We start from the raw sequence: 22,644 nt of genomic DNA on the forward strand, positions 1-22,644 counted from the left end.
TTTTCAGAAGGGAACGAAAATCCCAATCTTATCCTGACCCTCAGTTGCTCTGCCTGATGGTTTTTGATGACCCCACCCACTTTTCTTCATGAAAAGTCTTCCTTGCCTTATCCTGTTGATTTGTAGCATAAGAATAGATGCACCTAAAATCAACTTTTCATTTGTTATGTTTCAGGAAGCTGTTTCATGCTAGACTAGATTTCTTTGGTGCCTTGCACTTTTTATTCATATTTCTTCTTATCATTTGGTTATGATGGGGAGGGGGGGACCTATTTAATCTTGAACTTAAATAAAATGATTAACAAAGTAACTCTTGGGCAGAAAAAAGCTACAATTTATTTCAGAAAAATTGCCATTTCTCTTGTAACCTATAAGCTTCTCTTTTGTACCTTCTGAAAGAATAATTAGATTTGTTTTTGAACTTAAGTTGTCTCAAATCAGCATCTCAATAGACCTAGCTAATTAAAATTTGGCTTTTATAAATTGTGATGATGTGGGAATTTAGATGTCTGCAATAACTAAAAATTTTAATTACAGACAATCTGCAGAAGAAGGATGAGTGTGAAGACATGTTGAATCTATTTAAAACTGTTGCTAGCTTACAGGTAAAGGTGTTAAGCTATACTGAACATTATTACTGGACTAATCAGTGCCTTTGACATAGATGGTGAGCCCCTCCTTTAAGTTTTCTGCACGGGCCTCAGAGACTGGATATACTGTCTACTCTTTCATAGTGCCTTAAGTATTTTTCTATATAGTTTTATTTTAGACAACTCAGTTTTCTTAAAAATTAATATTTGTTACCTTTGAATTGATTAACTGTCCTAAGATATGAGATTTGAAAACAGTTTTATTTTGGCTCCAGGGCCTTCCTAATGTAAAAGATTGTATAAATAAAAGGACTTTCAAAGTTAAGGGATAAGTTTTATCAAATTGAAAAAAAGTAGAGGATCTCTTTGTGAAACTTAAGTTAACACTGGCAGATTTAACTCTCAAAGTACAGCCCATGGAATCCTAAGAGACCCTGGAACCCTCTCTGGGGGTCCATGAGATAAAAACTACATTGACAGCAATAATAAGGAATTGTTTGGGGGTGTTTTGTTCATGGGCTTTATGAAATGATGACATCGTCACTCTGAAGGCTAATGGAATGTGCACTTTTATAGCCCCTTTTGTTTAAAAAATTTCTCAGTTTAATTTCTAATATGGTAAGTATTGATAGATATCCCATAAGCAAACTCCTTGGGGGTCCTCAGAGTGTCCAGGGGTGCTGTACCAGGAAGTTTGAGACCTACTGTATTAGACAACGGATGTCTCCATGAAACCACCTGGGGAGTCAGCATAAGTTAACTTCTTCATGTTCTTCAATTTGAAAGAGAGCTTTTAAAGCAATGGTTTTGATCCAGGCAAAGGCATGTGTATTTTTCGTGCTACTGTTTATTGAATATTTATGGCACCAGATCTGGTGGGTGGAGGCCAGGGATGCTGCTACATGTCCTGCTATTTACAAGGCAGCCCCCACCACAAAGACTCATCCGGCAAGACTGAGAAACCTGCCCTGAAGTAAGGCGTCCGGTGAAAGGTCCGCCTCACTCCTACCACCTCTTGGCGTCGTCACCTGGCCTTCCATGGGATGGACCTGCTGGGTCAGAAAAATCCATTAACAGCCAACCAGGAGTTAGGATAGAAAAGAGCAAAGCTGGGTTTTTCCAGCCTCCAGAGTAGAATTGCCCAAATCGAGTACCTATCCCTCCTCCTATTCAGGGCTTCCCATAGTTCTGGCCCAACTGTCCATAGTGCTGAAGGTGAGAACACCTGGGTTCAAGTAATGCTTTCCTATTTTCTAACCTTGTCAGTTGTTACTTTCATGACTTGGACTATGAAGTGTTTTTTGTTTTAACTTTAAAAGTTTTTTTATTACAGTTGACATTCAATATTGTACTCGTTTCAGGTGTACAGCATAGTGCTTAGATGTACGCAGTCTTATAGTAAATCCTTAATTTACACAGGAGTAGTCTTTGAGGGAGAGGGAAAAAGAAGTTGGAGACATCCCGGTGCTTTGTACAGCGGATGAACTAAACAGACTTGGGGCTTTGTCTTGCTTTCCTTGTGGCAGGAGAACTTCGAGGTCTTTCTTGCCTTTGAAGATTATAGCAATCACTCCCTGGTAGCAGAGCTCCGTGAACAGTACATCAAAGCTCAAGAAGTCGCGCAGGCGAAGCACAAACCCAGGGGCACTGCAGAGCCGGCGGCGGCGGCCAAGAAGAGCCTGAGCACCGAGTCCAAGCTGCACCGACAGGCCCTGGCCCTGCAGGTGTCCGAGCAAGAGCTGGAGGCGGAGCTGACCTTGAGGGCCCTGAGCGACGGGAAGGTGGGAACGGCGCTGAAAAAATGCAGGTGCGTCTGGCTCCGCACCCCACAGCTCCTCGGAGGGAGCGTTTGCTTTGTTTACTTCTACGGCGGTCAGGGGAGGACCAGTGACACTTTCCTTTTCCACCACCGTGATTCTCGGCTTCTCACCCTGCGAGCCTATTTTGGGCTTCTGGGTCCGAAGGTGGTAGCATAGAAGACAACTGACTAACACTGCATAGTTAGGTAACCTCACCTTGCATCTGACAGCTAACAGTATCCTAAATAAGTTGAGAAACAAAATGAACTATTGACCATGAAGTCATTTTAAAAGTTGGTGGTGGTTGTATATTGATCCAAGCAAGGCAAGTGCATTTACCTTCGATAAGTGTTCTAACTTCCAGCTCTCCCTTTCTTCCGAAGAGACTTGTTTAAGTATCACTGCAACACGGACACTGGGAAGCTGCTGTTTCTGACGTGTCAGAAGCTTTGTCAGATGTTGGCTAATGACGTTCCGATGACGGCACCGGTGGGACTAAGCCTTCCTTCCGAAATACATGACCTCGCGTGCCAAGCTGCCACCATCTGCAGTCCAGGTGACAAGATTTGTCCTTCACAGAGTTTGATCTTCTGTGGTTCATGTCCTGCTTAGCTCCCAGACACTGCCCCGTTACAATTGGACATCGCAGTCACGAGACAAGAGGTTGACCGTATCTCCATTTTACAAAGGGATGATTATGATCCATTCTCTGTGGGGATTCTTAAAACATCACCAAGTAGTAACGATGTCATTTCGGACCGTGACGATGTTGACTTTCGTAGGACTGTGACATTCCTTGCCCCCCCCTCCCCCCCCCCATACCTGGTCTTAACTTTCCAGCCAAGCTTCAGAAAACCTTTGACGTGCGTTACGTAGGGTTATGTGGGAACCTCTCTGCTTTGTGGCCTGCCTTAGAATTTTGAATTGTCAGTGTTCTAAATAAGTGAACTATTAGTTAATGGTTTTTCTTGATTATCTTTCAGATTTCCTCCTAGATGCTCTGGAACTGTGTAAATACACGCTAATGGCCGTCGAGCTTTCCAGACAGTGCCAGATGGACGATGGGGAGATCCTGATGAAAGTAAATGCTTTTGAATTTTCTCCTTAAGCCAAAGCTCTGCCACTCCCCACGCACCACTGTTAAGCCACGTGCGTCGTCTACACAGATAGTGACTTGTCTCTTTGTAGTTTCTTATTCTGGACCAGTGGGTATGAAGCCACTTCTCTTTTCCAGTCACATTGATTGCCTCTAATTTGCACAGTCTTAGGAAACATTGGGCCTCAAACAAGGCACCTCTGAGCATTGTCCTTATCTTAGGCTAACAGTTTAATTTAAAATGGCATTGTTGCCCTAGCTGGTTTGGCTCAGTGGATAGAGCGTCAGCCTGCAGACCGAAAGGTCCTGGGTTCAATTCCGGTTGAGGGCATATATCTCAGTTGCAGGCTTCTCCCTGGCCGGGGCCCTGGTCAGAAATGTGCAGAAAGCAACCAATCGATGTGTTTCTCTCACATCGATATTTCTCTCTGTCTTTTCCTCTTTCTTCCATTCTCTCTGAAAATCAATGGAAAAATATCCTCGGGTGAGAATTTAAAAATAAAATAAATAAGTAAAATAACATAAAATGGCATTGTCAGCCTGGCCAGTGTGGCTCAGTGGTTGAGCATCAACCTATGAGCCAGGAGGTCACAGTTCGATTCCCGGTTAGGGCACAGGCCCGGGTTGCGGGTCAGATCCCCAGTGGGGGGCGTGCAGGAGGCAGCTGATCAATGATTCTCTCTCATCACTGATGTTTCTATCTCTCTCCTTCTCCCTTTCTCTCTGAAATCAGTAAAAATATATTTTAAATAGATAGTAAAATAAAATGGCATTGTGATAAGCCATCGACCAGAAGGAACAGACTATGTAGTTGTATTTGACCATCAAACTGCATCTGACTCTAATATCCCTGATTCTGGATTCTGCTTGGTGAGGATAGTTCTGTGTGCTTTGGAGTTTCCTTATGGTGTCTTTTCTGTGCGATTTGGTCTTCAGACTTCTTTTGGAACACACAAAGACCCATATGAAGAGTGGTCCTACAGCGACTTCTTCAGTGAGGATGGGATCGTTCTGGAGTCGCAGATGGTGCTCCCTGTGATTTACGAGCTGATCTCATCACTGGTCCCTCTAGCTGGTAAATCTCCTTCGTGGCCTTATTGTCTGTGTTTCTCTGCTTTATTGACAGGAGTTTAAACTATAGAGGTTTGGAACTAGAACTACAACATAGTAATGTAGGCGAACCTCCCTGGCATCATGCCGAGCAAAAGAAGCCAGACACAAAAGGATGTCTCTGTGATGTGCGTATGCGCTCCACGAGAGAGTTATTTTCTTGATTTTTATTTAATTTATTCTCTTGTAGAAAGCAAGAGACATCCCCTGGATTCTACGAGTTTATCATACTGCTCCATCAGTGAAGGTATTTGACATCAGAAATGCACAGCCTTTGTATGATGATTTTGTGAATATACCAATGTAGATATTCCTTGGAATCCTGAATATGACTCTGACTTCATGTTCTTAATATAGTTATTTATTTACTAGAGGCCCGGAGCACGAAATGCGTGCATGGGTACGGTCCCTATGCCTGGCCTGCGATCAGGGCCATGATCGGGGCCATCTTCCCTGGCTGCCCCCAGCCAGCCCTGCCCCCCACCTCCCCCTAGTTCCTGGTTCGCCATGGGGTGATCAGAGCCTGCCAGCTGGGGAGAGAGGCCAAGAGGTTGGCCATTCCCGCCTCCGCTGCGGGTCGCCCTCTGTGTGCTGGGCAACTGGCAGGGCGGGGGCCTTGGCCTGGTGCCGCCTGCATCCCCTGCCACCCACCCCCGTTGGGCGATGGGAGCTTGCCGGCCGGGGAAAGGAACCAAGAGGTGGTCATTGCACCTCATAGTGACTGGTTGAGCGATCATTCTGGTCGTTGGGGTCCATTTGCATATTATCCTTTTATTATATAGGATTACTGTTACATTGTTATTCTTTCAAAGGGTCAGAAAACTATGTGATTAGCTTTATAGCCTTAAGTTTTTGAAGCTGTTCAGAAATTTTGGTTTTCCAAGTGGAGAAATGGTTTCCTCAGGTAATGATTTAAGCATCTCAAAATAGGCAGGTCACAATCAAAATACCTCATTATCTAGCGGACTTTAAGATTTTCTGGCGTAAATCAAACCTCATTGTTAACTCTCATTTACTAAGTTGGAGACTATTATCTGCAATGAGGAAGTAATTCTGTCCCTCAAAACAATTTCTAATTATATGATCTAATTTGTTTAAAAATATCTAAATATTAAAATACTTTTTATCATTTCACAGGAGACAGCCTTACTTTTTTACCCTGCATAAATTCCATCTCCGCCCTGCTTCAGAGCCTGCAGGAATCGAGCCAGTGGGAGCTGGCCCTGAGATTTGTCGTTCTTTCATTTGGTACCTGTCTTCAGTACTCTGTGTCAAACTTCATGGATGCCAGTTTGAGTGAAAAGGTACAGTTCGAGGACAAATACTTTGGGTGAATACAGACACAGAAACACTGCCAAACAAAGGCATTTGGGGTCCACATTTTCCTATTTGGCTCTATAACAAGGAAATCAATAATTCATCAGATTTAAGAAACATTTGTTGAGTGTCCCTAAGATTCAGGTGGTGGTCAGATCCTTGCACACATTTCATATTCAATCTTTGCAACAACCCCAAGACTCTCCATTTTCCAAATGAGGAAACCTCCGAGGCCAGGGATCCCATGAGTCCAAAACTCTCGTCTGCTGTTTGTTCTGTTGTGGCCCAAACTATACTTATTACCTGACAGCATCAGGGAACAGATTCTAGAAGACCAACTGCCTGTTCGTAACTTGCCTTTGAAGCTGGTCTCAGGGGATTGCGATCATTGCTACTACTCTGTTGCTATTTATTTATTTATTTATTTATTTATTTATTTATTTATTATATATATTTTATTGATTTTTTACAGAGAGGAAGGGAGAGGGATAGAGAGTTAGAAACATCGATGAGAGAGAAACATCGATCAGCTGCCTCCTGCACACTCCCTACTGGGAATGTGCCCGCAACCAAGGTACATGCCCTTGACCGGAATCGAACCCGGGACCCTTGAGTCCTCAGGCCGACGCTCTATCCACTGAGCAAAACCGGCCAGGGCTATTGCTATTTATTAAATAACAATTCTTGAAAAATGAAACTTCATTGAAGTCTAGCTTTCAAAATTAAAATGCATATGTTTGAAGGTTATCACCCAATTTATTCGCCTTGTCAACAAAACAATCAAGATATAGGCTAAAAAGTAAAGCTATAGACTCAAAGGTATCGACAGATTTAAGAATCTAGATATTTGAACCCAGCCAGTGTGGGTCAATGGTGAAGTGTTGACCTTAGAACCAGGAGGTCACGGTTCAATTCTCAGTCAGGGCACATGCCCAGCTTTCAGGCACAATCCCCAGTGTGGGGCTTTCAGGAGGTAACTAATCAATGATTCTCTCTCATCATTGATGTTTCTATCTCTCTCTCCCTTCCTCTTTGAAATCAATAAAAATATTTTTAAATAAATAAATAAATAAAATCTAGATATTTGAAAAGGTTCCTTTTTGCCCTTTCCTAGTCCGTTCTCCCCCAGCCCCAGCTTTCTGTCATTATAGATTAATTGCCTGTGCTTTTTGCATATATTGATGAAAGTTGTCACAGTGATGCATAGAAGTGGACCTAACAAGTTTTTTGTTCTTTTCTAAAAGCTATTTGGAGAGGCCATGTTGGTTAATTCAAGGAAAGTTATGGTGGCATTGAAAGAGAAAGCCATTACGTTTGTCAGGGGAAATGCTACCACACTGTTGCACAAAGTGAGTATTTGTTCTTGGTAAGCTGTTTTGTTTTCGGGTGTGTTTTTTCTCTCTCTCTTCTGGTTGCTTCTGCTGTCTCAGGTTAAGAGTGAAGAGGGAGCCCAGCCCACATGGCTCAGTGGTTGAGGTCACAGTTCGATTCCCGGTCAGGGCACATGCCCAGGTTGCAAGCTCGATGCCAGTGTGGGGTGTGCAGCAGGCAGCCGATCAATGATTCTCTCTCATCATTGATGTTTCTCTCTCTCCCATTCCCCTCCTCTGAAATCAATAAAAATGTATATATTTTTTTAAAAGAGTGAAGAAGGGGAGGGGATTTGAAGAAAGTGATGTCATAGTCATTCAAAAGAAAAGGTAAGGTTACTGTGCCATAAACACAATCCTTTTTTTGTTTGTTAATTCTCTCCCAAGGATATTTTCTTATTGATTTTTAGAGGGAGTGGAAGAGAGGGAGAGAGAGACAGAGAAACATCGATGTGAGAGAGACACATCAATTTGGTTGTCTCCTGCATGCACTCTGACCAGGACCAGGGATCGAGCCTGCAACTGAGGTTCATGCCCTTGACCAGAATCAAACCCGGGACACTTCAGTCCGCAGGCCGATGCTCTATCCCCTGAGCTAAAACTGGCCAGTGCTAGAACACAATTCTTATAGTTGCTTTCCTTAAACTTATAATATTGATAAAGGACATTAAAACTAAACAAACAAGTTGGAACTGTGTTACAATAACTAACCTTGTGTGAAACGATTGTTCTTTAATAGGGTCTGTAATTAAATTTAATGACGAGCTTTTAGAGCCCATTTTCTGTTTTGATTGTAAAGAATTTGCTTCTCTGGGTGCTTTCTTCCCATAGGTATTCAATTGTCGCCTGGTGGATCTTGACTTGGCATTGAGTTACTGCACTCTCTTACCCCAAAAAGAAGTGTTTGAAAGTCTCTGGAAGCTCATCGATAAAGCATGGCAGAATTACGACAAAATTTTGGTATGACCTGGGAGTGCAGACCGTTAATACTTAAAATATTGAAGATTTAGCTCAGCCGGCATAGCTCAGTGGTTGGGCATCAATCTATGAACCAGAAGGTCATGGGTCGATTCCCAGTCAGGGCACATGCCCGATTTGCAGGCTCAATCCCCAGTGTGGGCGAGCAGGAGGCAGCCAGTTGATGATTCTCTTCATTGATGTTTCTGTCTCTCTCTCCCTCCCTCTCTGAAATCAATAAAAATAGATTTTTAAAAAATATTGAAGATTTTGGGGGAAAAGAAGTTGGCTTTGCCATCAGATCTTAAGATTTCACAGAAGGAATGTTATACCACCTCACTTGGTTTCTGCCAGCTTTTGCTTGACTAGTGGCACTTCGGTGAATGTATGCAGGCTCTAAGCATTGCTCATCCAAAAGAATTACAATGTTTTATTTCTTAAAATCTATACGCAGCCATAGACCTCATTTCTTATGCTTACTCTAGTGTATTGGAGTCCTTTGAGCTATGACCTTGTTCTTTTTTGTAGGACAAAGTTTAGTTGATGCAAAATTTCTCTTCGATGTGTGTGTTTTAAAATTTGCCCTGGGGAAGGGGGAGTTGCTTTTGCAGGATAACTACAATTTGGTCTTTTCTTATGAAGGAAAGCCAGGCTAAATTGATGGCATCGTGCCAAAAGCTGAATGACCTGAATGTTGTATAAGCAATGACTGTGTACAGAGCAATAGATAGCATGTCACATGATTAGCACAAAGAAAGGTTATGATTTTTATTGTTGGTTTTCATCTAAAAGGTGTTGGAACATATTCTGTGTGCAGTTGAATTTTACTTGTTTTCATTTTTTAGGCCATATCCCTGGTGGGCTCTCAGCTGGCCAGTCTCTATCACGAAACAGAAATGGAGCTCAGATTTCGTGAACTCAGTACTGATGCCCAGTGGGGTATTCGCCTTGGTAAACTTGGTGTAAGTATTCTCTGTGGTACCGAAAATTCCATACATTCTAATATCTACCCCAGTGATGGCGAACCTCTGACACGCGTGTCAGAGGTGACACGCGAACTCAGTTTTTTGGTTGATTTTTCTTTGTTAAATGGCATTTAAATATATAAAATAAATATCAAAAATATAAGTCTTTGTTTTACTATGGTTGCAAATATCAAAAAATTTCTATATGTGACACGGCACCAGAGGGAAGTTAGGGTTTTTCAAAATGCTGACACGCCGAGCTCAAAAGGTTCGCCATCACTGATCTACCCAGTTAGAAAACTTCAAAGCTCTCATTCTTTACTTTTGGGGAGAGAAATATAGATACATATAATGTGTGTGTGTGTGTGTGTGTGTGTGTGTTTGTGTGTGTGTATATATGCATATGTATATATGGTATATATGTATGTTTTAAATGTGTGTACGTATATATTAAGTACACTCACTGGTGCTTTCAAAGAAGTAGAGGCCTTTTGTCTCATTTTCTTTTCTCTGTATTTTTAAGGAAATTAAGAGGCTTGACATCATTTTCATCTGTTTACCTTTCTCATTTATAGGAATATGTCTAGCATTTATACTATTTATACTATTTCAGGCCTAGCCTTTAGCCTTATACTTTTGTGCTGCTATTACTTGGTTTAAGATAATATTAAAATGTATGTACAGGTGCAGTAAGCTTTAAGAACTCCGACTAGGGAAAAGTAAATGGCCTTTATTTTTACTTTTCAAACACAAACGAAATCCTGTTTTCTTTACTATAAATGTAAAACGTTTTATTTAATTTGCAAATAGTTGACCTACCAAGAATGTAACCACTACAGAAACGGTATGTGTTTTGGGGTGTAACTCCTGTGCAGTCATGGGACTGGTTGTTACTAACAACCAAACTTACCGATGAAGAGGCAAGGGTTAGTGTGACTGAGAGAGATTTAGGATCCACCGCAAAATATACCTGAAGTCCCCTAATGGTGGTCAGGTTGGGTAGTATGCTAAAAAAAACAACTGGGGGGGGGTGTCTCAGAAAAATGCGCTTCTATTTAAAAAAAGATAGTAAAAAGGCACAGCACAATGCTACCCTTATTCTAATGCATTTCAGTTTAGTGGAGTTTTTTGTTTTGCTCTTTTTATGTCTAGATTTCTTTTCAGCCGGTTTTCAGGCAACATTTTCTCACCAAGAAAGACCTCATTAAAGCTCTTGTGGAGAATACAGATATGGACACAAGCCTCCTTCTGGAATATTGCAGGTAACTTAAAACTTGAATGGTATTTTTGCTGTTAGCCATACAAACTGTGGCAATCCTTACCGTGAGAACACAGTAGTAGGGATGGTTATTACTGTGGTCCCCAGACCTCTGAAGTTTCTCTTCCCCCCACCACCCTAATTTGGGGATCCAGCCCAAAACCCAGGCATGTACCCTGACTGGGAATCAAACTGTGACTTCCTGGTTGATAGGTCAACACTCAACCACTGAGCCACATTGGCTAGGCATGATGTTTTCTTTTGCTCAGCCTCAAACTGAATAAATCCAGGATTAAATTCTCTTAAGATAACACCTTTTTAAGTGTTTTCCCAAACTCCCCTCATGATAAGCATCACCTAGGACACATGATTTAAAAAATACAGATTCCTGGGCCCCTCCCTGGTGATTCCCCAGCAGGTCTGGGCAAAGGCCCAGGAATCTGATCCTTAATAGGAGCTGCAGATGACTCCCACAGTCAGGGAAGTTTGGGAGTATTCTTTTGAGCAATTAAACTTCTAACTCAGATCAATTTAGGAGCAAGGTAATCTTAAATAAAAATCAGTGAAAAGTAGGATTTAGGGAGAATTTTAAAAAATAGTTTAATAAGTGAATAAAAAAATTAAAGATTAAATGTTACTTACAGATAAAATTTACTGTGATGAGTAGGAATAGGTGATTGGTAATTTATATCTTAGATGTTTCTAATAGAATGACCTATTTCCTGGCACATTGTTAGTTTCAACTCTTAATTTTTACAGTTTTTATTGCATATTATCAATTTACATATCTCTTGCCTAGACAGAATTCAGTCTCATCTTGAGCATGAATACCTTCAATTTTAAGAAGAGCTGTCTGCTCTCTCTGGTTCGAGACCCTGCTAATAGCCACAAAAATGATCTTGGACCACAGCTTTCCAGACTATTGGTCGTTTGAGGGGTCCTGGTGCCAATAGGCCTCCACAGGCTCCAAGATGGCAAAAGAGCAAGAATAACCTTTGATCTTTTTTTTTTAAAGGCAATAGTTAACTCCGGTGACAGGTAGATTAGCTGATTGATTATAAGACTGAACAACAGGCCCTAACTGGTTTGGCTCAGTGGATAGAGTGTCGGCCTGCAGACTAAAGGGTCCCAGGTTCGATTCCGGCCAAGTTACCTTGGTTGCGGGCACATCCCCAGTAGAAGGTGTGCAGGAGGCAGCTGATCGATGTTCCTCTCTCATCGATGTTTCTAACTCTCTATCTCTCTCTCTCTTCCTCTCTGTAAAAAATCAGTAAAATATATTTTTTTAAAAAAAAGACTCGACAACAGGAGGGTTAGATTTCAGCGATAGGAGCAGGGACTTAAGTTTTCCGAGATATTTGTGTGGAAACGTGTGCATTTGCAGGGCTTGGTGTGTAACCGAATGCTTCTCTTAGCACCTTTCAGCTGAACTGTGATGCAGCTCTTCAGCTGTTCATTGAAACCCTGCTCCACAACACGAACGCCAGCCACAGCCAGGGGGACGCGAGCTCAGCCTCCACAACGCAGCGGCACGCCAGACTCCTGGCCAAAGCCCTGGAAATGGTGCCTTTACTGACGAGCACCAAAGACTTGGTCATCAGTCTGAGTGGGATACTCCATAAGGTAGAGTGTGGGGAAGTGAGCGTGGTCGGCAGACTCTCTAAGGGAGAGGGCTGGTGGAAGGAGCACCTCGGGTCATTGTGAATGCCCCTCCCCCCTTAATTAATTAGCTCTAAGGACCAAATTGGAAATGTAAGCCCTGCGTTATTTTATAAATTTTTACTTTTGAAGTAATTTTAGATTTTTTAATATAGCTTAATACAGCAGTTTTTCTTTTTAAAAAAAGTAGATACAGCCTTTTTTTTCAGATTTTAATAAATAGCACATATTCTTTGAAAAACTAGAGAGAAAAGTATAAACCTAAAAAGTGAAAAATTTTTAACCCTACTTCCGTAGATAAAAATGTTAATAGCTTGGTGACTATCTTACACTAAATATATTATCCTGTTACTCTCTTTTTTCACTTACTATATTGTTATTAAATGTCAGTAAATATCCATCTATCTCATTTTTGACAAATACATATTTGTTATTCCACAATATGGATGAAATCTGTGTTTTATCAGGCCTTTATAGATGAACGTTTAAATTATTTGTAAATTTTTTTTACTACAAATTGTTACAATGAATATCGTTACGCATACATGTTTACCTTCTTGTTTAATTATTTTTGTTAGGAGATCTGAGAGTTGGAATTTTTAGGTCAAGAGGTAGTTTGGTGTTGGGATGAAATTCGAAGGAAGGGGAAATAAGATTCTAAGAAATACTTCAGTTTTATATTTTGCTTGCACTTCAGCCAAAAATTATATGTAACTTGCTCAAAATTTTTAGGTACCATAGAGATCATCTTCCCACTTTGTTCAGTGTTATTCATGTGCCTTGGGTTGGCATTTAAAAAATGAAGAAAAAAAAACTAATGATGTGTAAGTAGGAACAAAGAACAAAGAGAATATTCCCTTTTAATAAACATATAGATGCCACCCAATTAATTATTCATGTCTGTATATGGTTAGAGCTGGAATGGAACCCTGGGAGGCATTTGCTTAGAGGCTAACATTCTAGTTATGTCATTTCCAAGAAAAGGTCAGTTTCCTTCTATTCTAGTTTTCCCATCATAAATGGAAGAAATAGAATTTTAATTTTAAAATCTTTCAAAATTATAAAATTTTAATATGTTTATCTTTTTAGGGTTTTAGGCCTGTACGAATCTCTTTCTTTATTAAAACAACATTGCTTTATCCAGCTTTTTAAAAAAGACATTTTGAGGCATTTTAAAGCATGTATGTTTATCCTCACAGAACTAATTTTAGAAGTGAGAAAATGTTCTTTAAAGAATAATCTAATTTACTGTTGCTGTGCACTGAGATTTTGTATTTGCAGTCTCTGTACTAATGAACATAGCTGAATAAAACCAACTACCAGCCAGGTACCATCTTCTCAGGTTTTGATATATTTTTGTTTTTATATAGTTGGATCCCTATGACTATGAAATGGTTGAAGTTGTCCTGAAAGTGATCGAAAGAGCCGATGAAAAAATAACCAACATTAATATTAACCAGGTATAATAAATATATTTTTTAATTATCCTTTTATTTTTATTTGGATCCTTAAAAAATTAGTTATCCGATGTCTCACTGGACAGTCTTTTGAGGTTCCTTAAAACTCTACGTTTTATTCTAGTTCCTTTTCTTTAAAAGGGATACAGAAATAAAAAGTTTTTTTGTGCTTCCCATATTTTTATCATTTACCTTAATTCAGTTTTTGCTGTACTGAGGCAATTTAAACCTAAGAGAACAAAGTCAGTAACAGACTGATTTGGAAAAATTAAGGCAAAACTATTTGTTATGGCGGGGGTAGGTCATGTATGTGGGACCTGCATTTGAGTCAGCTTTTCTCTATTAGTAGGTAGGTTTAGGACTCACTCATTCTATTTCTGTACTTTCAGTAACTTCTTAGTTTTTTTCTGAATTTTGATCATAGAAGCTTTTATATCTTTTTAAATTGGATTTTTTAAAAATTAGAATGAGTTGATTCAAAAGGTAATTTGAGAAATATAAGTCTGAGAAATATGAGATCTAAACCAAAGAGAAGTAAAGGATATAGAGGATTAATTTTAGATCTACTGTCTCTATATTTAAAATGAAATCAAGTGTTTTGGCGATAGCTCTCAAACTATTTGAAGAGAGCATAGGGAACACTCTCCTTTACCAAACATCCTACCAGCAACAGGGTTCCATGGATTTACATGGTATAATTTTTTTCATGACCGTATTAATTATGGTTTAGAACAGTGATGGTGAACCTATGACACGCGTGTCAGAGGTGACACACAAACTCATTTTTTTTCGTTGATTTTTCTTTGTTAAATGGCATTTAAATATATAAAATAAATATCAAAAATATAAATCTTTGTTTTACTATGGTTGCAAATATCAAAAAATTTCTATATGTGACACGGCACCAGAGTTAAGTTAGGGTTTTTCAAAATGCTGACACGCCGAGCTCAAAAGGTTCGCCATCACTGGTTTAGAAGAATAACATTAAAGGTAAAACTACAAAAGATTTCCATCATCTTGATGAAAACAGTACCGTCTCAGAAACAGAAATCTATGATGGTATAGAGTTAGGTGGTTTGTTTTTTTTTTTTAATTTCAGAGAGGGCGGGAAAGGGGGAGGGAGAGAGAGAGAGAGAGAGAGAATATCATTGATCAGCTGCCTCCTGCATGCCCCTCACTGGGACCAAGCCCACAATGAAACCAGGACCTCCTAGTTCATACATTGGTTGACGCTCAACCACTGAGCTACACCGGCCAGTCAAGAGGTAGATAATTTTAAAACACTTAGGGTTAATTTAATCTCAAAGGAAAATGTTTTTTCTTGTGATACAGGCCTTGAGTCTTCTAAAGCACCTGAAGTCCTACAGGAGAATTTCCCCCCCAGTGGACCTCGAGTATCAGTATATGTTGGAGCACGTGATAACGTTGCCATCAGCCGCCCAAACCAGGCTGCCTTTCCACCTCATATTTTTTGGCACCGCACAGAACTTCTGGAAAATCCTCTGTACGTTCTTTAACTCCTTACGAATTTTACTGAGTAGCCAACACTTTCCTCTTAAGCCAATCGCACCGTCCTTGTTTCCCTTCCAGCCACGGAGCTCAGCGAGGAGTCCTTCCCGACGCTGCTGCTCATTTCCAAGCTGATGAAGGTAACAGGTGCCAGCTCTGTAAGGCGTTTCCTTACCCTTCCGTTAGTCGGATCCTGTGGGGAGGACTTTATGCTGCTTTCTGTCACCCATTAATCAGCCTTAACTTTTCTTTTTTTCTTCTCTGAAGTTTTCTTTGGACACCCTGTATGTGTCCGTCGCCAAGCATGTCTTTGAAAAAAAACTGAAGCCAAAACTAGTGAAGTCACCACAAGCGAAGTCCTCAACATTGATGAACAAGGAAATAACCAAGATTGCTCAGACCATCGAATCCTACTTACTGTCGATAGTCAACCCGGAGTGGGCGGTCGCTATTGCCTTCAGTCTTGCCCAGGATATCCCAGAAGGTAGGGGCTCTTCCTTTAACTGCCCTTAGAATGGCCAGCTGTGTTGCTTTGTGAACTTTGAGTAAAAAAACAAAACAAAACTACGTTTATAGCTTTGAGGAGAAGCAATATGATACTTCAGAAAAGTATGTGCCCTCTCTCTTCACTTGTTTTACTGCTGGATGTTAAAATGGCCCCAGTCTGGGAAGTAAGGCTCCTTGTTCCTTGCTCAGGGCGTGTGGATACGGGCTCCACCTCGATGGTGGGACTGTGAATTGATGCTTAACTTCCCACTATCCAGTCATACTTCCAATAATGAGTCCTCAGATAGTCTCACCTAATCAAACAGGTACACAAACACAAGTACTCGTTGCCATGGTTTCTGTTGTAACAAAAGTTGAAAAAAACTATTTTTAAAAAATGTCCATTGGTCAGAAAGTGATTTAAAAAATAGAGCACATTCTTAGAATAGAATGCTATGTAGTTGATTTGGAAAGATGTCCAAATGTTATATATGTATACATATATATATTTTTTTTCCTTTTTACTGAATTTATTGGGGTGACACTGGCTGACAAAATTATACAGATTTCATGTGCACAATTCCACATCACATCATCTGTACACTGTATTGTGTGTTCACCACCCCATCACTATTAATCCCTCCCATACTCTTCTCCACCTCTCCCTAGCCACCCCTCCCTCGAACAATCACCACACTGTTGTCTGTGCCCATAAGTTTTTCTTTTTTTAAATTTTTTACTCAATCCCTCAATCCCCCAACCCCACGCCCTCCCCCCCACCCAAACAGTTGTCAGCCTGGTCTCTATCTGTGAGTCTCTCTATTTTGCATGTTAGTTTATTGTGTTCATTAGATTCCAGAAATGAGTGAGATCATGTGGCACTTGTCCTTCTCAGGCTGGCTTATTTCACTTAGCATAATGCTCTCCAGATCCATCCATGCTGTCGCAAAGGGCCAAGATGTATATTAAGTGAGAACAGCAAATTGTACTGTGCGTATGATCTTATCCCTTTTGGGTTAAAATGTGTGTGCGCCCACACAGGAGACTTGGGAGGAGTATAAGGCTCAGAAATAGAAATGGAAGCTAAAGAAGGGGCCTCTGGGTTTGCTTCCTAGTTGGTACTTTTCTGTCCTGTTTAGGTTGTTCTTTACTGTGAGCATGCATTTTTGTAACTAAAAAAAAAACTTGCTAATTTGACTAACACATTGTTTTGAAAGATTAAGATCTGCTCTCTTCTTTATCTTTTCAGGTTCCTTCAAGATGTCCACTTTGAAATTCTGCCTGTATTTAACCGAGAAATGGCTACAGAATATCCCACCTAAGGTGTGTCTGAACGCTGAAATCGAAGGCTCCTCTTTCTTTTTTATTTAAATTGTGCTCACCTAGCATGCCTCCTCATCCTGCCCTGGTGGTAAGCTTTTCCCAGGGTTTCCCACGGTTGGGTACCTATAACGGAAAAAGAGAATGAGGCCTTTCCATTGGATCCTTAAGGATGTGACTAAGGCAGGGCCCTCCCTCCCAGGATTGGTAAAGAAGGCTACTCTGTGTCTCCCTTGAGATTGAGAAAGCAAGCGTTTCTCTGTGCTTGGGAATTTTTAAAGGAGGAAACGCATGAGAAAGCCGAGGCTTTGTTGAAGAAGCTCCACATTCAGTACCGGCGGTCAGGCACAGAGGCCGTGCTCATAGCCCACAAGCTGAACACGGCGGAGTATCTGAGGGTGATTGGAAAACCGGCACATCTCATCGTCAGTCTGTACGAACATCCCAGCATCAACCTCAGAATTCAGAACGCCTCTGGCAAGGACTATCCCGGTAAGGACGACGCCCTTCCTATCTTGTGGTCCAAGGAGAGCTGTCATTTTGATTCCCAGTTCTCTTGCATCGAGAATGCGGACTTTTCTTTTTTTGATTCTTCATCTTGAATATTTTAGATATTCACGCGGCAGCTAAAGAAATCGCCGAAGTCAATGAAATTAATCTGGAAAAAGTGTGGGACATGTTGCTGAAAAAATGGCTGTGCCCATCCACAAAACCTGGCGAAGTAAGTTTGTCCTCAAGAGTATCTTCCGTATCTGTTGTCTCACACTGGGAGAACCTTCTACTTAGGAGCACAGAATCTTAAAAGAAGAAACCTTTGTTCAGTTTAGTACCTCCTATTATCTGATGAGTTTTAATGACGTTGTTTACTTTTTTAAAAATATGTGTATTTTTAATGATTTCAGAGAGAAAGGGAGAAAGATTAAAAAAAACAATCAATGATGAGAGAGAATCATTGATCGGCTGCCTCCTGCACGCCCCACACTGGGGATCGAGCACACTACCCGGGCATGTGCCCTGGTTGGGAATCTAGCCGTGACCTCCTGGTTCATAGGTGGATGTTCAATCACTGAGCCACACTGGCTGGGCCACTTTTTCTTTTAGCTTAAATATTGTTTTGTAACTATTTTACCTTTTAATTGGTGATTCCAGGTGAATATAGGTATAAAAGAAATAGCCTGTTCTTACACTCAGATTCATGGGATTTACTGTATTCTGAAGTAATTTCAATCATACAGAAAAGTTGCAGTGGTATGAAAGAATTCCTGTCTATCCCTCACCCAGCTCTATCAGAGTTCAACGTTTTCCCATATTTGCTTTATTACTCTCCCCATAATATATATATTCATAATATTTTTCTGAACCATTTGAGAGTAAATTGCATATGTCTTGCCCCTTTACCCTTTAATAGTAACAAGCATATTTCCTAAGAACAAGGCTTTTCTCTTACTTACCCACAGTATAATTATCAAAGTCAGATAATTTAATATTGACATAATATTGATACAATACAAACAGACTTGAGAATTTATAGTCCATGTTACAATTGAACCAATTGTCCCAATAATCTTTTTCATAGCAATTTTTCCTCCTGGGACCAGGATCAAGTTCAGGATTATGTGCAACATTTATTTGTTACATTTGTAATCTCTTTTAATCTAGAACAGTTCCATGACTTTTCCTTGTCGTTCGTGACACTGACATTTTTGAAGAGTAGAATCCAGTTATTTTCTAAGCTGCCCCTCAATTTGGATTTGTATAATGTTTTCATATTATAAGATTCGAATTATGCATTTTGGGCCAGAGTACTACCTAAACAATATTATGTCCTTCTCAGGGTATGACATTTGGCCCAGATGTCTGTTTGCCCTAATAGGTGAGGTTAATTTACTTAGCCCTTTTGGTAAGTAAAGGGTTTGGCTCAGTGGATAGAGCATCAGCCTAGGAACTGAAGGATTCCGGGTTCAATTCTGGTCAAGGGCACATACCCAGGTTGCGGACTTGATCCCCAGTGGGGTGCATGCAGGAGGCAGCTGATCAATGATTCTCATCATTGATGTTTCTATCTCTCTCTCCCTCTCTCTTCCTCTCTGAAATCAATGAAAATATTTTTTTAAATAAAGTGTAACGCAAATAAACCTATTTAAAAAAAATTAGATACCTTAGTGAAAATATTGTCTATTTCTCTGTTACACAGTTACTATGTTTCCTTTTGTAATTATTAGAGGGAGGTACTTTGAAACAGTATATTTTGTTTCTCTTCAAACTCCTCCCCCACCACGCATATGCCCCAATTTGACATCTATTGATAATTCTTTTTTTACGATTTATCTTTGTTGTTGAAAGTATTACAGATGTCCTCTCTCCCTCCCCTCCCCCCCGCCATTGACTCCCACCACCTCACTCCGCCCCTTCCCCAGGCCTTCACCGCACTTGTCTGTGTCCATGAATTCACACTTGAACCTATATTAACTCTGACGGACACTGTTTTGGAAGGGTGCAGGCCAGTTTGGTTTGTAAAAGGTCTTATTGTGGGTTTGCCGATGTCAGTTTCTTTAGAAATAATATCATTAAATCTAAATTTATGGAGGGATTCAGCAATCCAAATGCAGAAATGTCTGTCCTGTTTCTTCTAAGTATTTACCAAGAACAAAATCTGTGCTTCAGGGGGCACAGAGGAGTCAGAGGCACATCTAGGCCCTTCGGAGTGCGTGGCTGACTCAGGAACCAGAATGGTTTAACACATTTGGAGTTCTAAACCGAAAAGTTCCTCAAGGCCAGGAACTTGGTCCGAACACAGCACCTAAAACATTGCTTTGTAAATCCCATGAAAATATACTGAATTAGTGAGTGACTCATTTAAAATTCATAGAGTCCTTTTAAAAATTACCCAATGACTGCAAGCTTCAGGAGGACAGGAGTGTTGGTTTTGTTTGCTCAGGGAACCCATGTGCCCAGAATGATGCCTGGCACTTAGTGAGTGCTCAGTAAATATCTTCTTTCCTTTTTTTTGGTATAATTCTTTATTATTGAAAGTAGTATACATGTCTCCTTTTTCCCTCCTTGACCCCTCCAACCCTCCCACACCCCTCCCCCCGTCCCAGGACCTCACTGTCCCATGGTCTGTGTGCTTGGGCCATGCATATATGTGCAAATATTTTCTTGACTGAATGAATGTTAGTAAACCCATTTTCTAAGCAAGAATCTTAAAGTAGTGAATTGTACTGAAATTTCTTGCATATAGACATAATTTTTATATTGGGTTTTTCATCTAATAGATTTTCCATAATTTTATCTAGCTCAACAAACTTGATTAAGTTTTGACTTTTTTTTTCTTCTTTTTTACTTTCTCAAAGAACCCATCAGAAATATTTGAACTTCAAGAAGATGAAGCACTGCGAAGGTATTCTTTCTTTGCTTATATTTATCCGTATCCTCTTGCCCAGTCGGAATCTTACTAGGAAATTTGTCAGAGGTCGGTTTTGAAGGCCCTTTCCTGATAGAGCTTGGATGAGTCTCTGAGAAGAACCAATTCTTTGATATGTGGCTGTGAGCAGGTGTAAGTGTCTGCAGCGCAATAAATAAGCAGCAGCCAAGATTCAGAATTTCTGAACCTTCAACGAGTTCCTACTAATGGCCTCTTAGAACACCTTTGGCAGAGACTGCGCCTCCGGCAAAGGAAAACTTCCAATTAGCTGAGACCTAGGCCCAAGGCCCCTTTGTGTTCTCTCCCCCTGGTGAGCTGGGTTGGCTCAGCCGTGGGCCACCAGGATTTCTTCTCCCTTCCAACCTGAGACTGAGACCAGAGAAGGCACATCGGTCTCACCCATGTGCTCAGTCTGATTGGTCACGACTTGCTCTCCTGGGAAGACTCTCTGGGCCGGAATCAGAAAGAATGTGGTAACCCATTAGTGCTGCTTGGCCCAGGCGTGGGAGAGGGCGTGGTGACACACATGCTAGCTTTCTGCCGTTCCTGGTCTAGGCCGCAAGTAGGTCAGGTCCCCCAGGAAGCCCTGCATCAGCCCTGGAGATCTGAGAGAGGACGTGGAAGGACCAGCCCAAGGAAAGAAATCTCTCCTGGTTCGGACAGAGCTGGCCTGCTCCGCCCCCCCCCCCCCCCCCCCCCCCCCGCCTCCTTGCCTCTGGACTTCACTGAGTGCTTGCACAGTGTTGGGGGTGGAGGCACCTTTGGCACGAGGCAGGCCCTAGGATGTCTGACTAAATTAGCCGCAGCGAAGTCGTGGAAACAACTCGGAGAGAGAGAATCCCTAGAAAGGAGCCCAAAAGGGATTTTTCCTTCATGCCAATTGCGTAACTTCCGGCCTTTTCCCACTGAAAGCTCCACGCCCCCCACACCCGCCCAGTACGCCGGCGCCTCTGATCCCATCCTGCGACTGAAAACAAAATCGGCCGTGTGTAGTAGTTGGTGTGTTTTGCAGCTATGGTTTGTGTTAATTTCTTACATAGAATTTAAATGATCAGAGATCAACTAGCCATTTGATGGATGAGAAGACTGTTTATTGTGTTATCATCTAGGTAAAAGGGAAAGCAAAACCGTCCTTGACCCAGAACCCTTCAGATCTCTGTTTGGGATGCCTAATGACTTTCTCTGTGTATCTAAATATAACAACTTTTTTCAGAGTCCTGTATCTCCTTCAGTCTCGTCCGATTGATTATAGTTCAAGAATGCTGTTTATATTTGCAACATCAGCTACAACTGTAAGTCCTGGGAACTTAGTCAAAACTCATGTCCTGCATCTCAGCTTAATATTTTTCTCTGCATACTTGCCACGCTCGATATCATTAACAGGTGATTAAGATAATGCTCACTTGTGTACTTATTCAAAGTATGCCCAACTCCCTGTAGTGCTGGCTTCTGTAACATCCCGCTTAGCAAACCGAATGGTGTGCCAGTTCCCACAGGTTATCTACACTCACGGTTGCTAACTCCCTGGTTGGTCAGCATTCCTGATAGCAAGGGGCCAACCAGAGAAAACCACCCTGGCCTCGGGGCCTTGCGCAACTGGCTTCCCCTCCAGTCACGCACTGAATTTGTGAATTTGAGCTGGACCGACCCATCCCTGTTGCTTCCCCTAAAGGCAGCAGGGCCTCTTTGCTTTCAGGCTTGTGCATCTAGAAATGTGCGGAGGCCATTGGACCCCAGGGAGACAAAGGTGTAGCTAGAAGGATAGGAGGAAGGAGAGGGGGAAAGTGAGAGAAGCTGAGGGTGTGTCCTCGACAGTGAGAGGGAATTTTTCCCTTTTTTCATGCATATCAGCTATTATTTCAGGTAAAAATGGCATTCCAGGAAAAGTGGCTCACGCTTTCCCCTGAAAAAACCATCACACTGCGGTATGCCCGACGAACACTTCCTATTTTGTCAGACAATATTCATGAGTACACTTTAATTAATTAATATTCAAATGTGAGCTCTTAATCTATTCAAGAGTTGAGGTTTAATCAAATTAATTTTTACTGCTTCATCAAACCTTCTGAGTGGAGGTCCTCGCTCATTCTCAGTGCTGCCACTGCGGGCTGTGCAGCATACAGCAGCGCCGCCACAGGGGGGCGTCCCTTCCTTGGTTTGAACCAGCAGTGTTATTAGGAGAACAGTTTTGACCGTTCCCTCCTGAATGAGTTCAAGGAACACTGCTCAGGGTTCCATGGACCACACTTTGCCAACTACTGACTCCCTCAGGACGGAGATTGACTTTAAATGTTTTTAAAATGATGTTGCTTGTGTTACCTGAGTTT

At 41.3% G+C, this 22,644-nt stretch overlaps 1 protein-coding gene across 1 annotated transcript in view; it reads left to right on the top strand.

Annotated features, from left to right (window-relative positions):
- KNTC1 (kinetochore associated 1) overlaps positions 1–22,644 on the top strand; it is a 58,711-nt gene that overhangs the window by 28,205 nt on the left and 7,862 nt on the right. The window contains exons 32-52 of the mRNA XM_070400268.1: positions 538–605; positions 2,117–2,397; positions 2,773–2,945; positions 3,373–3,470; positions 4,422–4,560; positions 4,786–4,842; positions 5,733–5,899; positions 7,157–7,261; positions 8,114–8,242; positions 9,085–9,201; positions 10,357–10,466; positions 11,878–12,085; positions 13,492–13,581; positions 14,911–15,082; positions 15,169–15,227; positions 15,355–15,571; positions 16,823–16,896; positions 17,175–17,385; positions 17,505–17,614; positions 20,247–20,293; positions 21,531–21,609. Coding sequence (XP_070256369.1) covers positions 538–605; positions 2,117–2,397; positions 2,773–2,945; positions 3,373–3,470; positions 4,422–4,560; positions 4,786–4,842; positions 5,733–5,899; positions 7,157–7,261; positions 8,114–8,242; positions 9,085–9,201; positions 10,357–10,466; positions 11,878–12,085; positions 13,492–13,581; positions 14,911–15,082; positions 15,169–15,227; positions 15,355–15,571; positions 16,823–16,896; positions 17,175–17,385; positions 17,505–17,614; positions 20,247–20,293; positions 21,531–21,609 — 2,711 coding nt within the window. The remainder of the gene's footprint in view (positions 1–537; positions 606–2,116; positions 2,398–2,772; positions 2,946–3,372; positions 3,471–4,421; positions 4,561–4,785; positions 4,843–5,732; positions 5,900–7,156; positions 7,262–8,113; positions 8,243–9,084; positions 9,202–10,356; positions 10,467–11,877; positions 12,086–13,491; positions 13,582–14,910; positions 15,083–15,168; positions 15,228–15,354; positions 15,572–16,822; positions 16,897–17,174; positions 17,386–17,504; positions 17,615–20,246; positions 20,294–21,530; positions 21,610–22,644) is intronic.

Source organism: Myotis yumanensis, unplaced genomic scaffold (assembly GCF_028538775.1).
Source record: "Myotis yumanensis isolate MYYU_CA2020_CCGP unplaced genomic scaffold, mMyoYum1.0.hap1 SCAF_19, whole genome shotgun sequence".
Lineage (NCBI taxonomy): Eukaryota > Metazoa > Chordata > Mammalia > Chiroptera > Vespertilionidae > Myotis > Myotis yumanensis.